General features: G+C 46.2%; 1 protein-coding gene across 2 annotated transcripts; it reads right to left on the bottom strand.

Annotated features, from left to right (window-relative positions):
- Positions 1-2,862: 2,862 nt before the first annotated feature.
- On the bottom strand, positions 2,863-14,503 carry TRAPPC3 (trafficking protein particle complex subunit 3). 2 transcript variants are annotated; one of them, XM_072610051.1, is made up of 5 exons: positions 14,277-14,503; positions 6,310-6,407; positions 5,953-6,052; positions 4,925-5,107; positions 2,863-3,160 (listed from the first exon to the last, which is right to left on the bottom strand). In XM_072610051.1, coding segments are annotated over exons 2-5 (405 nt in total). In that variant the 5' UTR covers positions 6,312-6,407; positions 14,277-14,503; the 3' UTR covers positions 2,863-3,040. The 2 variants fall into 2 exon arrangements, with proteins under 2 accessions (XP_072466152.1, XP_072466151.1); XM_072610050.1 differs by lacking the exon at positions 14,277-14,503 and adding an exon at positions 12,529-12,760.
- Positions 14,504-15,828: the final 1,325 nt, after the last annotated feature.

The raw sequence follows: 15,828 nt of genomic DNA, 5'->3' as shown, positions 1-15,828 counted from the left end.
GATCCAAGGGAAATTAGGTCAGGTCCCAAAGAAGTTAGTGGGGAAGCATTGGAAGATTAGAGAACATTTCTAAAGAGTAAGGGAACTGCCCCAACCCCAACCAGGGCCCCAGCTGTGGCAGTTCATGTTGGCAGAGTTCTGAAGCTCTGTGCCATGTGGGGAGGGGGTTAGAGGCTATAAAATAGGGGCCCTGGGGAGGCTGATCCACTTCCCTCCCACTCCCCCTACAGGGGGCCCTGCTTCGGCCCCTGCCTGTATTACTCTGGACGCCAGGAAACCAACTTCCATGGTTTTTACTCTTTGCTTGTGAGTGGATTGGTTAGGGATGCTAACCCTAGGTGCAGAGGACCTGGTTACCAGTGATTGGGGGGAACCTTATAAATGAAGCTTTGTTTCCATGGCTCCACGAGCCATAAAGCTGCTTGGCTGAGGGGGAAAGGAAATATCCCAAGATCTGACATTGTATAAACAGCCCACTTGGAAAGTGGGTGGTGTTGGGGGAGCAGAAGGGAGAGGTCCCTGTTATGCGTACGTGGGGGGGGGTGGGTGGAGAGGCAAGGCTGATGTCTCCCAAGGCTTACTTCCAGAAACCTCAAGACTTGGAATCAGAGGACCTGGATTCAGAAATCCAGATTTGTTCAACCTGTGGGGCCATGGGCCAATCCCTTGCCTCCCTAGCCCCGGTTTCCTCATCTATGAAATGAGGAAGTTGATCTCCAAGTCCCCTCCAGGTCCAAAGCTCAACAACTCTATGATTACTAAATCATCAAAGTTGTCACCCCTTACCTGGCCTACTCCCCAACATCCCTCCCAATAACTGTCTGTGGGTTCCTTCAAAAACTGACTTCTGCCTGCGGGGATGGCCATCTCTAGCCTCTGAGAAACAGAAAGGGAATTTAGATTTCTGCTATGTAAATGGAGGGAGAAGTCTACAGAGGCCTGCACTTCAGTAAAGTCCATTTCCACGTCTTTGGAGAAGTAAACCAGGACAGATGTTATTAAAAAAACCCAACAAACCCAACACCTCTGTTACTTTGAGATGTCTGGCAGCTAGGGCTTTCAGAGGCCCCCAGGTCTTCCCCCATGGAGCAGACAGGTGGACCCATGTTCCTTTCCCTAAACATTCGCTGTGGACAGATAGAACCCAGAAAATTTGAAAACACTCAGCATGAGTGACAACCTGTTGTGGCCCTCCGGTGGCCCAAGAAGCCAGAACTCCCTGCTCCCTGAAGAGAAGAGGGATGGTCGCCCTGCTCACTCCTCCCCTCCCCCTCGGGAGGGTCTCAGTAGTTCCAGGGGAGTAGCTAACAGCAGCTTAAATGTGAGAAGCTGAAGCAGCTTCCTGGGCCCGGCCCAGCCCAGCTCACTTCTGCTGCCTACTCCACCCAGCTTCTATTTCCAAGGGGTGGACAGGCTGGGCACTGGGGCTCTCAAGCTGAGCAGCAGCAGGAGGCCTTGTCAGCCGAAGTGATGCTTTGAGTCAGAAGCCACTTGGGTCTAAGAGAAGTTGGATCCTACTTGCCTCTAACCCCAAATGTGGGATTAAATTTTGATTCAGGGCCCTTAGCTTCATGTCACAAGATCTTTATTGCCACCACAACTGACAAAAAGTGGACATTTTACACATTCCTCCCCTCATCTTTTCCCACAGAACTTATTGGTGCTTTGTAAGGCCTTGAAGGAAGGGCAAGCAATATTAACCTCTCCCCAAATTCACCACTGGCAGCCCTCCAGGGCTTTTCTGTCTTCTACAGATGGCCATTCCCAGAACCAAACCCACCAATATGGGGCAGAGGTGGGGAGCCTATAGCCTCCAAACGAAGTATTTTCACCAGCTCTCCTATCAGCCTTTAGGAAAGCTGGCTTTGGAGTTGAGACCAGGATTTAAACAGCTGTTACTAGTTGTTTGTCTGTGGGCATGTCATTTCTTCTCTGAATCTGCTTTCTCATTTTATAAAACATGCATAAATAATATGGACACAATCAACATTACAGGATTGTGGTGGGAAAGCACATTGTGAGTCCTGAAGTGTTATAGAAATGTGAATTATCACTTCCGAAGCCCCAAGGACTTGGGTCTCCCCTTGGGAATTTTTCACACACCAGAGACCACCCCCCAGGACTGGCACACACATTACTGAATATTCCATGGTTGGCTGCCAGGGTCCCAGAACTCTCTGTTCTCTTGAGGAAAGCTCTTACTCGAGCACCAAAGGCAGGGTCAGGCTTTGGAGACCAATACTGGACCTTGCCTGCTAAGTGTGTCAGACTGGCCCCCTTCACCCCTGCAACAGAATCCACAGGCCAGTTGGGTGGAGCTGAGCAGAGAGTATTAGGAAATAGATGTGTCTGGGATTTCACTTATGTGTCTTTATTGAAGAGCATGTGTATATGTGTACATATAAAAAGATGGACCCTCTGTGAAAAGAGGGCTTACTGCCTCCAAATAGCCAAGCAGAACAGAAGACAAATGCCTGGGCGTGTTCCCAGAAGTCATCGCTTCCTGCACTGCTGGTTCTCTCTCCTGGCCAGCATTACTGCTCGTCACCAAGGATTGAGGGCATCCTCCCCTTCCAGGTGCCCGCCCACCCAGCTTGCTGATGACTCTCATAAGGGCACAGAAGTTATAGGAATGGACAGATGCGCCAGGCTTTTCTCCCAATCGGGTCAAAGAAGGTTTTGCTTTGGAAAATTCAATCAGGAACATAACGTTAGCTTGAGCTCCTTCTGATCCAAGAAGTGAAGAAGACTCTGTTCCACCAGTTAGGGGAAGAGGAGACAGAACTTTCTCCCTGGAGCATGAGACAATACCCACTGTGCAGAGGGAGATCAGTAGCACACACTTGTGGGATAAGCAGAATATATCACACAAGTCTGTTTTTTATTAGCATGGAAAATGGAAACAAGATTAGAAGAATATATAACATCTTAAAGAGTCACTGAGTTCTCCAAGGTGGGGGCACTTTGACTTTACAACCCCAGCAGAGGATTGAGAATTAGCAAGTGCCCTCGCTGGTCATCTCCACTGCCCCCGGAATGGTTACTCCTCTCCCGCTGGGAGATTGTCCTCAATTCGCTTGATGAACCGCATCCTGATTTCTGTCACTCCGTCTCCTTTCAGTGTGTCCTGAACAAACTTCACATCCACTGCCATCTGGACCTGTGCAGAGAAGAAAAACAGGACTGTGGGCACAGCCTGTGGACTGCTTACTGCTTCACAGAGCAGGGGCCTGACTGATCAGTCTGACTCTACTTACCAATGGCTCTAGCATTTCAAAAATGTTAAGTTTTACTGGTATTTCTTTCTTTTTTTTTAATCAGAAAATTCTGGACACGCACCCTCTTCCCTATTACCCCTTCCAGGGAACTTCCCCTTGTAACAAAAACATTGCACAGCTCTAACAGCTACCCAGCCACCCAAGTGCTCAGAGCCCTGATGAGCCCTTGGCTTCTCCAAGGGAAGGAGGGAGGTGGGTCTCCTGGGGCAGGGAGACCAAGGCTGGCTGTAACAGACACAGAGCTTTCCCACCTCATTTACGGCTCTTCTCATTTACATTAATGTAATCATCTCATCAAGCCATTTTCCCTCCTCCTGCTCAGTGCCCTTCCCATCAGTCCACATAAGTCTGCCCATGTTTCTTTGAACACCTCCTATTAATCCTAACTTATGGTGCAATAGCGTTCCACCACATTCAGATGCTATAATCTGTTCAGTCATTTTGCAGTTCACAGGGACTCACTTTCTTTACAGTTATCTGCAACGGTAAATGGGGCTGCTCAGGGATATCAAGGTTTCTATGGGCCCTGTCTGACTTCCCTCTCCTTAAGGCCTGTGCCCAGCAGGGGGGATCCCAGGGTCAAGGGTGTGAAGAAGGGGATGATTTTGTTCACATGGTTCCAAAGTGCTTCCAGAACATTTGGACCAATGCACACACAGTTCCACCAATCCTGCATCAGTGCATCTGTTTTTCTGTGGTCACTCTGACACTGTTTCCATCCTATGGCATCTTTGCCAATTTGCTGGGTGTGAGGTGAAACTTCAGATTTGTTTTAATTTGTATTTTGGATTATTAGTGACTTATGTAGTTCCTAAAGGTCTGCAATTCTACTTTTGAGAACTGTTTCTATCCTTTGACGTCTTATCTACTAGGAAGCCAGGATACTTTCTTAGACTAAGCCTTTCTTAGCCATCTTCTCCCTCCCTTCAAGACTCATAACTGCTCCCAATTTCCCTGCCAAATAGTTTAGGCCGTGCACTTTGCAACTCTTCACAGTTTGAGAATATGTCACCAACTATTCCATGTCAGTGATGACTCTCTTTAGCCACAGTGGCCTCAATGAAAGGTCACCACCAGCAGCTCTAGGTAGCGACTTGCATCCGACTGAGGCAGCACAGCTTTTTAGAGCCTGTCAAAGACAGCTGCTGGTGCAGATAACAGAGAGCTGGGCCTGGAGACGGAAGGCCGGAATTCAAATCCAGCCTCAGTCACTTACCAGCTATATAATTCTGGGCAAGTCACTTCACCTCCGTTTACCTTAGTTCTCTCTACTGTAAAGTGGGGTAAGAAAAACTACCTCGAAAGGTTGTTGTGGCGATCAGATAATTGTAAAAAGCAAATAGTAGGCACTACATAAATGCTTATTCTCTTCCCTCTTTATTCCCCTTCCTGTTCCCTTCTTGCTCCAAATCATTTATTTATTAACAGAAAGACCATAAATGTCCCCCAAGAAAGAAAGGGTCCCCCCTCCTCTCTTATTCATAATGAGAAGTACTCATCAAGTCAACCAGTGCTATGGCAGGGAACCTGGGAAGGCTCAGGGGAAGCTCTCTGGCCTCAAGGGCAGTCAAGGAAGGAGGCTCAACACTAAGTAGAAAAGTACTGGGTGAGTCTACAACAGCCCCCCTCCTAGAAGTCACACTCACCATCTCCAGGGCTCCCCTCAACACCCCACACAAGAGGTTGGAATAAATGAGGGATGAGTGGTTATCAGGAAGCTCCACGAAATCAACCAGGGGGTTGTTTTCCAAGATCAAGGAGAATTCGTCACCCGCAGGGCTCCAGTTGGTGATGCTTGGGGTGATGCCCAGGTACATTTTAAAAGCTACCTATTAGAGGTACACAGAGCAGCAGGGGTAAGCATGGGACACTGAGCGATGTTCCTTTCTCTTCCTAGGCAAGGTGACTATTCTGGCAATACAGGGGAAGGAGAGGCAGGGGAATGATGCTTTGGGCAGAGGGTTCACCCTCCAGAAATAATTAACATAAAAGTATTTCTGCCCGTCCAAGTCTATGTCCTCTGGAGTAACACACTGCAGGCTGAAGCTCCCAGGGGAAAGCACCGCTCACTGTCTCTCAAACAAATGGTGGCTAGCATCATAAGTATCTGAACCAAATGCAGAAAGAAAATTCAGAGACAACAGTCATAGCTGCCGAAGGCCCAAGGGGTAGTTTCTGCACCTTCTGACAAAGGGGACCTTAGGTCATGCTGTGCATGCCTTCCTGGGGCAGAACGACTCTGTACGGGAGGCCACCTCCTCACCAGCTAAATGGATATACCAAGGTTGGTTGTACACTGCAAGGAGGATGGCTCCCTCACACCTACGGGAGCCTGACAATTAGAAGTGTATGATAAGGAAGATGGTCTCCAAGTTGGAACAGAAAGAGCCTCTCCATGACTGATCCCCAAAGACTTGCCAACATAACATTTCACATTTTTTCCACCTTGAGGAAAAGCTGGTTTTGATTTAAGTGGATTTCAGAATTCACAGCAGTGTCTCCTCTGCCCATCCCCCTCCCTCACAACTCAGCCAGCTCTTAGCCAGCTCCTAGAGGCTCTGGAAGTAAGATCCAAAGTGTTCTGTAACTCTTAACTGCTATTAATTAGCTCCCCAGTATAGCCAGAGTCCCTTCAGAAAGAAGCAGGGAATGCCTGGGACCCTTGGGAGATGACCTTGGCAATAACATCTGCTGTTTCCCGAAAGTCATGGCACCTGCCAACATTCGACCGAGCCAGGAAATCTTCAATCAGTCGGACACCAATATTGTAGCCCCTGGAAAGGTGATCAGACAACAACAAATCACAGGGTAACCTTAAGAATAGGAGGCTGTCACAGCTCGGGGGTGAAAGCAAAGGATTCTAAAGCTTCACAATAAATATACTTAGTGAAGGTGTAACCCAAGAGCTGGTATCGAATGAGAACAGCTTCAAAGGAAGCCTCTGCCAAGTTCCAGAAGGACAACGAGGTCCCAGAGCACAGGGCATCCCCCCCCACCCCACAAGTTCTTGCCTCAGGGGTAGCTCACTAACATTTTGTCCAGTTGCTTGTTCACGTCTTCATCATTTTCGTAATCTTTGCAAAGCTGGGTGACCAGAGCTCCATAGGTCAGGGTAAAAAGCTCAGAACTCTAAATGAGATTCAACAGGCAGTTAGCACCAAACACAGGAAAAAGAAAGGATTGTGTAAATGGGGCACAAGACACTGGTGCTACCTTCGGGCTTCAGAAGAAAGTCACTTGTCTGCTGGGAGAAAAAGTTGACTCCAGCAAAGTTGCAGTGAGCCGCGACACCCAGGATCCTGCCCAGGACTAACCCAAAGGGCTAGGCTCATTTAGGAAAGGGTGGAGGAGGGCTCTTTGCCCAAGAGCTCCTGTCTAGCAGTCAACTGCCAACAACTCATGCTAAATACTGGCCAAGGTTGGATTCTACATAGCAGAGGTTGCCATCCCCTGGTACAGAGCCCATAGCTCAGACCTAGACTACAAGACCCTAGTTCAGGAGATGAACCATGGCTCCCCCTGGTGTACTCCTTGGACTGGGAATCCAAGTCATCATTGAACACAGCTGAATGGTCAATCATTTGTCAATTATCCTTTGCTCATTAGCATGCAATGGGAAGGCTTTCTTCAGAGTCCCCAGGGAATGCCTGTCCAAATAACCAGACTGTAGCCTCTGCAGTATCTTTATAATAGCTCCAGCCCTTGGACAGCAAACAGCACTGCTAGCCAGGAAGGAAGGAAACCAGGCCAGGATTACTTGCACCCTCTACAACAACAGATTATAGCCTTCACCCTGAAAACCAGTATCAGGAAAAACAAGGTTCCCTCTCTAACGTATAGCTTCAATGTTTCCTGGGTGGAAATGACTTTGTCATGCACTATGTTTGGTGGGTGCCGTGATGCTGTAGACTGCAGTTAGGGAATGGGATGGAGAAACAATGGAAGGGAGGGCTGCAACATCTGAAAACATTTTTGATCCAGCTCAAAACGTTGCCCTGAGTGCCTTTCAACAACAGCTGTCAGACAATCAAGCAACTCTTTTCTCAGACAGATGAAGAAACCTATCACCTACCATGAGACGCAGAGATGCCGAAGGTAAAGGGAATGGCAAATACCAATACTACAGAATGAAAGCAGCAGGCAGGTGGAAAGAAGGGAAAAAAGACAATATCAGCGTTAAATATGAAAGACAGACACATATGGGCAAGAGCACAATCTACACAACTAGATCACAAAGAAACAAGGGCTGAAAACAGAGGCCAACCCAATAGGCCCCCATGTACATCGGGAGGGGAGTGAAGTAAACTAAGGCACTTAGAGAACTGCCATACTGAACTTAAGGCTCTTTGGAACTGAGACACTGAGGACAAAGCTGAAGGTTCTTGGTCAAATGAGCATTTCAGTTGCTTTGTCCCATCTCCCATTAATAAAGTTACACTTTAGAATAAGAGACACACTGTGGGTTGACTGTATTTAATACTTTATATATGTCCACGGTACAGTGCTGAACTTGGTTTAAGAGCAAAGAAGACCTGAGCTTGAGTCCTCTTCCTGACACTAGCTATGTGACCGTAGACAAGGAACAATTTCTTTGAACCATAATTTCCTACTCTACAAAATAGGTTTAATCATATTGGTAGAATCTACCTCACAGGGCTGTTGGGAGGATCAACACAGCGTATATAAAATACTTTTCAATCTTTAAGTTGATAAATAAATATCAACTCTCACTTTGAAGGACCACTGATTTCACAGGTGTGGGAATCCCCTGCATTGATACATCCCCTCCATACCTTCTCATTTTATGTTATTCAGGTCCACATCTGCCCAACCTCCAAAGATTTATCTAGGGGGCTTTCCTTGGATTCTGTTAGTATCTTGGTGGAAGTAATGTAACCCGGGAGCTATGCCTTGTCTCTCATTTTCCCTGAATGTCTGTCCCACTCCTTTTCCAGTAATAATGGTGACACTTTCTTTGTTCCAGAAAGCTTTTTACTGTTTGTTACTCTAGATGATTGTCATAATACTACAATGAGACAAGTCAAGCAGGTATTCCCACTTTATAGGTGTCCTCCATGAAAGTCCTACTCCAATATTCAGCAAAATACACAACAAAGTGAAAGAGACTGGACTACTCTGAGAACACTGGGAAAACAAAGGTGGATTAAAAATAATATTTCTCAGATTACAACATGCAGCTGGCTATCAGTCTATAAAATTAGACTAAATATGTCTTGGGCAGGCACTGAACTGAACTCATAACTGAACGGGAGGAGGTACCATAGCTCCCATCTGGGGAATCACAAACTACTTGCTCATTCCTACAAAGGCCTATTTCTTTAACACCAATGTTCTCCTGGTGCTGTTATGTGGCTGCAAGTCAAGGAATACCATGGTACTGACAGAATCAAAATTACAAATAACTAAAAGGCCGGGGACAGATGCATGATGGGTATGTATAGACTGTATATGAGAAGTGCCATGAAACGCACCATATGAATGAAAAAAAAGTAGGCAGGTCATGGAATGAGAATGAAGGACAGAGAGACAGTCCATGTGGTCCACTGGTGCTTCCACGTTATGAAAAGAACAAGAGGAAAGCATTCAGCTCATTGAGCAGATCTTCTAGGTATAATTTATGAGAAAATACAGACAATAATTGTATGGGATGAGAAGGCAAGAAAAGAATTAGGAGGAAACTTTTGAAATCACAAATCCAAAGTATCAAAGTCTAGAGATGAGGAAACTAAGGCCTGGAAAGGGGTCATAACCTTCCCGAACTCACAGAGCTTTTTAGTGGTAGAACCAGGTTTATAATCTAGATCCCCAAATTCCTGGGTCCAAGATCAATTTTACTAGGCTATCTACTACAACTTTACTAATCACTTTACTAATCACAATCTCTTTGTAGTATAACAATAATAATGCATCCAAAACAGTAAAACCAGTTGTGACAGCCTGCGACAGTCATGCTAAGAATCACAAAGTTCCTTTAACTCAACTGAAAGATTCTAAGCAGGGCATCTCCAGGAGACAATTTACCAAACATGGCAAACAAGGACAGATATTAAGAAAGGAATTTTTTTTTTAGTAAAGTCAAAGGCCTGGCATTTGTAAGCCTTGGGCATGAATGGATGGAGTACATCCAGCAATTACCAGTCCAAAGATTTGGCCTCACTGCATTAAGTCATGAGAGTTTTCTATCCATTATTAACAATGTGAAGTTGGGATATCTGCCCTTAATATCCAAAGCCCCAGTCCACAGTGATGCCAAGCAATTTGCAAATCATGATCATTTATACTTTTCACATGAGGGCAACAAACATTTTATTGATGCCTCGACCCCCAATTCCCTGCCAAGAACAACAGGTACCAAGAGATAACAAAACCTCATCCAGTAGCACAGAGTCAGATTCTCCCAAATCTAAGAGGGAGGCCCCTGATTTTTGGCTCTACTCTCTACCCTCATTTCTAGATCTCCACTTAAGAACCCAAGTGTTCATACTTTAAAAAGTAAATATGCTACTTTCTGAGGGCTTTGGGGCAGTACAAATTGGGCTCTCAGAAGGAGCATCAAAAATCTGCTATTTGTCAGTTAACTTCCCCCAATGGAAACTGAGTTTTTACCCCTAAATTTAAAGAGTTTGATATGAATGATTAATTGCCCTTTGGAGCCAGCATTGGAACCATCATTCTAATGTAGGAACAAATCAATCCAGCACTGGCCAGCATTCAATTCTCATAGCAAGTCTGTGAGATAAGTCAAATATTATTATCCCCATTTTACAGATGAAGAACAATAACTTTGAGGATATGATTTTTCCCATTTGCAGGGAAAGTTGGTAAATAAAGAGGTTCTCTGTCCAGGTGTCCCACTCTCTTGTTAACCCATCCATTTTCCTCCTTCAGGCCTTGGACCTCAAAGGCCAACACCTCTGATCTCTAAGGAATGGAGATTATAAACTCACGAACTAACAACAAAGAAAGGAGATGGCTGTGATTAGGATCACTGGCTGGTTTTTCAGTAAGCATTAGGAAGTAGTCACAGACAGAGAGAAAAAACAGGAATTACTTTTGTCTTTCAAATGCATAAAATAAAAACAGAAACCCTGTTAAGAGGATAACTTAGCTTCCCAGTTCTACAAAAGAATTGAGCATGAAGGTTAAAATAAGTACCAGAAAAAACAGAAGGGGCTTTTGCTGATATAATACTAAAGATGTAAAGTATCCTATCTAAGCTCACACCAATATTTGGACAGCTGACTCTGTATAGTGAGTGCTGTAGGTATGAATTATTTTCCCCAAGCAATGAAGAATGGAAGAGGAAGAGACTGAAACCAGGCAGCAGCACACAATCCTGAGCTGATCAGTGGAGCACTGATTTCCAAGTTGGATGAGTTCTCTCTCTCTTAGCTGTCACCTCTAAAATGTTCCTAACTCCAGGAAAAGAAAGCCAACTGCTCGTTTATATCCCTACTTCCTGCCATGAATTCCAAAAGAAATCTTGGAGTTCTTTTCCCCAACAAAATCAGGCCACAAGACTTTTGAGGTTGACACTGACCAAAGCTCTTGTTTTTAAAAGGAAGATAGTGTGAACATATATGTAGAGCTGGAAGACGCCATCTCATCCAACCCCACTTTTATTATACAAATGAGGAATCTGAGGCCAGGAGATGTGACTTGTGTTAAGTTTTAAAGGTTGCCACAATAAGGATTTCTGACCTCTTAGGTCCTGGATCCCTTTCTACTCATGATGTAAGATGTGTTGAGTGAAGGTATACTGTCTCCCCAAAAAGCTGATCATGGGATGGAGATCCTTGACTGAAGGGCACTTAGTTTTACATATCAGAAAATAAAAGGACAGAGTGTAATCAGTGCTGGGGTAGAAATGAAAGAAAGAAGATATATGCCCCAAGGAAATAATGACAGGGAAGCCTTGAGATGAGGACTCTGGTCCTCATAAAGACCCCTGCCTTTCCATACATATCAACTCCTTCAAGTATGTATAAAATTCCTGTTCTCAAACTCATAAAAAGAACCTCCTTTTAGTCTTTGATCTGCACTGGAGCTCTAATTATGGGGCAGCTGGCTGGTACAGTGAGTACAGTACCAGGCCTAGAGTCAGGAGGAACTGAGTTCAAATCTGGCCTCAGACATTCAGTAGCTGTGTAACCCTGGGCAAGTCACTTCACCTCGTTTGCCTCACTTTCCTCATCTGTAAAATGAGTTGGAGAAGGAAATGGCAAACCACTCTAGTCTCTTTGCCAGGAAAACCTCGAATGGGGTCATGTTAATTTGGACACGACTGAAATGAATGAATAACTACAAAGCTCCAATTATGGACCTGCTTGTAGCCCCTATCATATCAAGTCCCCTCTGGCCTCCCTCAGCCTGTCCCATGACAGACTTTCTTCTCCAGTGCCTTCAGCCCCATAACTTCTATAAGCCTACCCTTTGGTCTCCATACACATCTTCTCTCAAGTCAGGTAGAACTAGCCACCTAACCTTGTTGCTCCCATCTCAGACCCTTCCCCGGTCTCCATATAGGCCCACCCTCCTTCTCCTCCTAGTTCTCATCATAAGCACCCCCTTACTCCCAGTCTTGGAAGTAGGTCCTTTCCTACTGTCAACATTCCTTCCTTGCCTCCTCCTGTGCCAAGGGCATACCTTTCAGAACACCCTCTCCCCCTTTTCCCACTCCCTTAATCTACAGGATCCTCCTTCCTGAAGTTTTCACTTTTTCCTGGGAAGCCCCTGACCCAGTTGGCTCTCCCAGTTAAGTACCCTCTCCTGCACCTCAATGACCCTCTCCTCGATCCCTATCCAGTTTCTTCACCCCTCCTCAATGCCCCAGCTCTCTTGGCCCCCTTCTCCACCCCCACCTTGCACCTCCTTCCAAAGCCACCCTCTGGTCAGCACCCCCCTCTTCCCCACCTCAGTGTTTCATTCAATCAACAAGCATTGAGAGACAAAGTTATCCCACTCCAGGAGCTCTGGTTTCAGGGAGGGTGGAGAGCACAGGGGTTGGCATCGCTTCCCCTCTCGCCCCGCCCCCAGCCCCCTCCCCCTTCCTATCGTGCCCCTCCCCCTCCGTACTCCTGCCTCCACAGCCCCCCTCCCCTCAGCCTCCCCTTCCCCGCCTTGAGCACCCCAGCCCTTTGCCCACTAGGCACCCAGATTCTCGTCCCTCAGCTCCCCCTCTGGCCCCCACCTCCTCCCGGCACAGGTCCCACGCCCCGCTCCTAGTTACCATTTTCTTGCTCTCAGTGCCTCGATTCGCTTGCCTCGACATGGTGCCGGTCTCCCCCGCCTCAGGCCCGCTCACTTATTCCCCGGCGCCCCTACCCCCCTATCCCCCCCGTGCTCCCCAGCCCCGTTCCGGCCCAGCAGCGGTAGCACAGCCTGGCCCTCGGAGACTGACAGACACCCCCCCCCGACCCACTGCGCAGGCGCGGCCTGCTGCAGGGCACCACGGGAATCGTGGTTCTACTTTGAAGAGCAAAAGAAGACGCCCTCTCTTCCCAACCCTCTTCCGGGGGCTGGGAACTACAATTCCCATAGGATCGTTCGGCAGCACCACTGCCCGGGCACCGTAGACTACAGTTCCCGGTATACCCCACGAGAGGCTGTGGAGTCCGAGGTCCGGCCTGGCCAAGAGGCTGCTCTTGGGAGTTCTGACCGCTGGGTGGTGCCCTCCACTTGCGGGAGAAGCTGGTGCCCTGCCATGCACTATCCAGCCCTAGAGGGTCATGGCTCCTAACTCCCTGCTTTCGGTCCCACCTCCCCTAACCCAGAGAAGGAAAACGGGGGTTGTCTTTGCGAGGCAAGCTCTCTCCATTTTCTAGGGTCTCACATTTTCATTTTTAGGGCTAGCCACGCTGCTGCAACAGAAAGCCACATTATAAAAGGTTCGGGGTCCCAAGGAGGAAAAATGGGGGGGGGGGAGAGACACAAAGGGAGGCTAGCGTTATCAGATGTCTGGCTATGTTGTAAAGTCGTCACCATCTAGTCAATATCTCATTGGTTCAAAGACAGAAAAGTGGATCAACGGAACACTATCCATAAGCCAGACCCAGAAGGAATTAACCACACAAGGGCGACAGGCATAACTGGAAAGCAGCTTGGCAGAAAACACCATGAGACCATCATTTTATACCACATACCATCATGATAAGTTGACTATCCAACCTAAACATAAAAAATCATGTCATAAAAGAATCAAAAGTGAAATTAAGTAGACACCTTACAGATCTGAGATTACGGGAACCAAAAGAGAGCTGGAGAAGATCACAAAAGATAAACTGTTTTGATTATAATATTCTGGGCCACTCCTTTATGTAACCTATTTTCGGTTTTAAACTTTTTAGGTAGCCATCGATTCAAATCTACAACTCCAAACCCCTATCAAAATAATTCCATAACAGACCAAAATAGATAACACATGAATTCAAAGGAAAAGAATTCAAGCAAAATTCAGCGTAAATAAGAAGAAATTGGATTATTTAGCAAAGAACTTGAATGGTCACTACCTTCAAATGTCATCTTGCTTCTAGTTAGGTCCCTATGTGTCTCTCTATATCAGTCTATTCATGAGAGATGTTAGATCAGTGAGTACAGCTTCTTTCCTTTTCTTTCTATCTCGTTTCAGTTAGGCTTCTTAGCATAGCCACTAGAAAGTGTTGTTTTTCTAGGTGCAATACTTGTCAGCATAACCTTTGGTTTTTCTCAAGAATTGGAGGGGACGTCACTTACTTCATCTGCTGCTCTGCTCCCTACGATGGTTTGGCATATCAATTCTATGTGACTGGTTTGCAGTCTCAATCCTGAGCTCCTGGATGGCTCAAGGCCTCTTGGCCTGAAGTTCCCTTTCTGATCTATGGATCATTCAGTCTAGCTATTACTGCTTCCAGCCCCTCAATGAATAGATAGTCTCAGCTTCCTTGAGGATATCCACAAAGTCTTTGACTGGCAGAAAAATGGAAATCTCTGAATTCATACCTCCCCTATTGTCCAAACAGAAGTCCATCTTCATATCAAATGATCTTAGAAGGCTTCTGTGACTCTTGAGAGGGTACCAATCTACAAGTTACCCTTTATTGGAATCTTAGTCCAAATTTTTTCGGTAGAAGCTATTGTCTGGCTCCAATACTCTATCTCCAGTTAATAGACAGGTCCCTCTCAAGGATACATAGATGACTTTCCATTGCTTTATCTTCCTGTTCACTCCTTAGTGAATGTGACTAACTCTTCTATGGGCAGCAAGTGATTGTGATGTAGTCACTGTAGGGCTGATCATTCCCAGGGGGTCAGTTTGTAGACTGCTAGATTGTTTAGTCATTCAGCTCCTTGGTCTGAGTGGCTGTCCTTTGGTGCACGTACCATCTTGTGTTTTCCCTGGATCTCAAGATTTCTTAGGATTTTATTTTCTAACTGGAGTTCTTAACAATGAATCATAATCATGCTGTCAACTGTTTCATTTTGAGCTTTTTTGAGCTGAAGCTGATGAGGTTTAGGGGTGCTGGGGACCCCAAAATACCAACACTCCAAGTGCTGCTCTAATGAATTCAACTCAAGCCTTCTTAAAGCCAAAGAAAACAAAGATTCACCAAATTGGGTTGGCTCTTAAGGAGCCTAAGCATTTGTAAGGCTTGTACTGCAAAGCGGGCCAGATAGAATCTCAGCTAGACAGAGTCTGTGCTGGATCCTACCTGAGCGCCTTCATGGAGGCGAGATGGAACTAAATACAGAAAAGACTATAGGAGGGATCTGGGGGTAGTCTGGTAGTCTAGGGTGATGGGAGGAGGGGTTTAGGGAGGGTCTTGAGGAGAAGTCCAAGGAGGAAATAACTGGTCAAGGGTTGGAAACAGCTAGAGGCAATCAGGAGACATAATCAGGAGATATCAGACCATGGAGGGCTTGGATGGGAAGCAGGTGGGGCAACCCAGAGATCTTGATAGGGGCAGTATGGGAATGAATACAGATTTTGATGGGAGTGGTCAGCAGCCTGGGGAACGGGGTTTTGTTGGGATCAAGAGTGGGGGGTGCAACAGAGACTGGAGCACAGCGATAATGAAGCCCATGGGCTTCCTGAGACTGCCAGAACAAATGGGTAGATTAAGTGGGAAGATTCAAGGAGAGCTCAAGGAGGCTCCCAGAGTATGAACCCCATCAAAGCCATATCAGGTGCTAGACCTTCTTTAGCCTGTCTCTCAGCTGAGAGACATACTGACATGGAGTCTCCATGTTCTTTTTCTTTTTCTCCTCTTCCTCCTCCTCATCTTCCTCTTCCTTTTCCTCCTCCTCTTTCATGTAGTGTAGAGAATTTCCAGTGAGAAACTTCCTTTACCAATGCAGCTCAGCAATGTCTCTGCAACTTTTGATCTTAGAGAGCCCCAGGACATTGAAAGGTTAAGTGATTTTTCCTAGGATCTGTGTTTTTATCTTAAGAAATATTCACGCACCAATCATTAAACAAACATAGTTCCAGTCTAAACATCAGCAAAGAAGGGGTATAAATCTGTGACATCATTCTTGGTGGTGACATTATATG

The sequence above is a fragment of the Notamacropus eugenii genome, chromosome 5 (genome assembly GCF_028372415.1).
Source record: "Notamacropus eugenii isolate mMacEug1 chromosome 5, mMacEug1.pri_v2, whole genome shotgun sequence".
In the NCBI taxonomy this organism is placed as follows: Eukaryota; Metazoa; Chordata; class Mammalia; order Diprotodontia; family Macropodidae; genus Notamacropus; species Notamacropus eugenii.
This window is presented reverse-complemented; position numbering and strand designations above follow the sequence as displayed.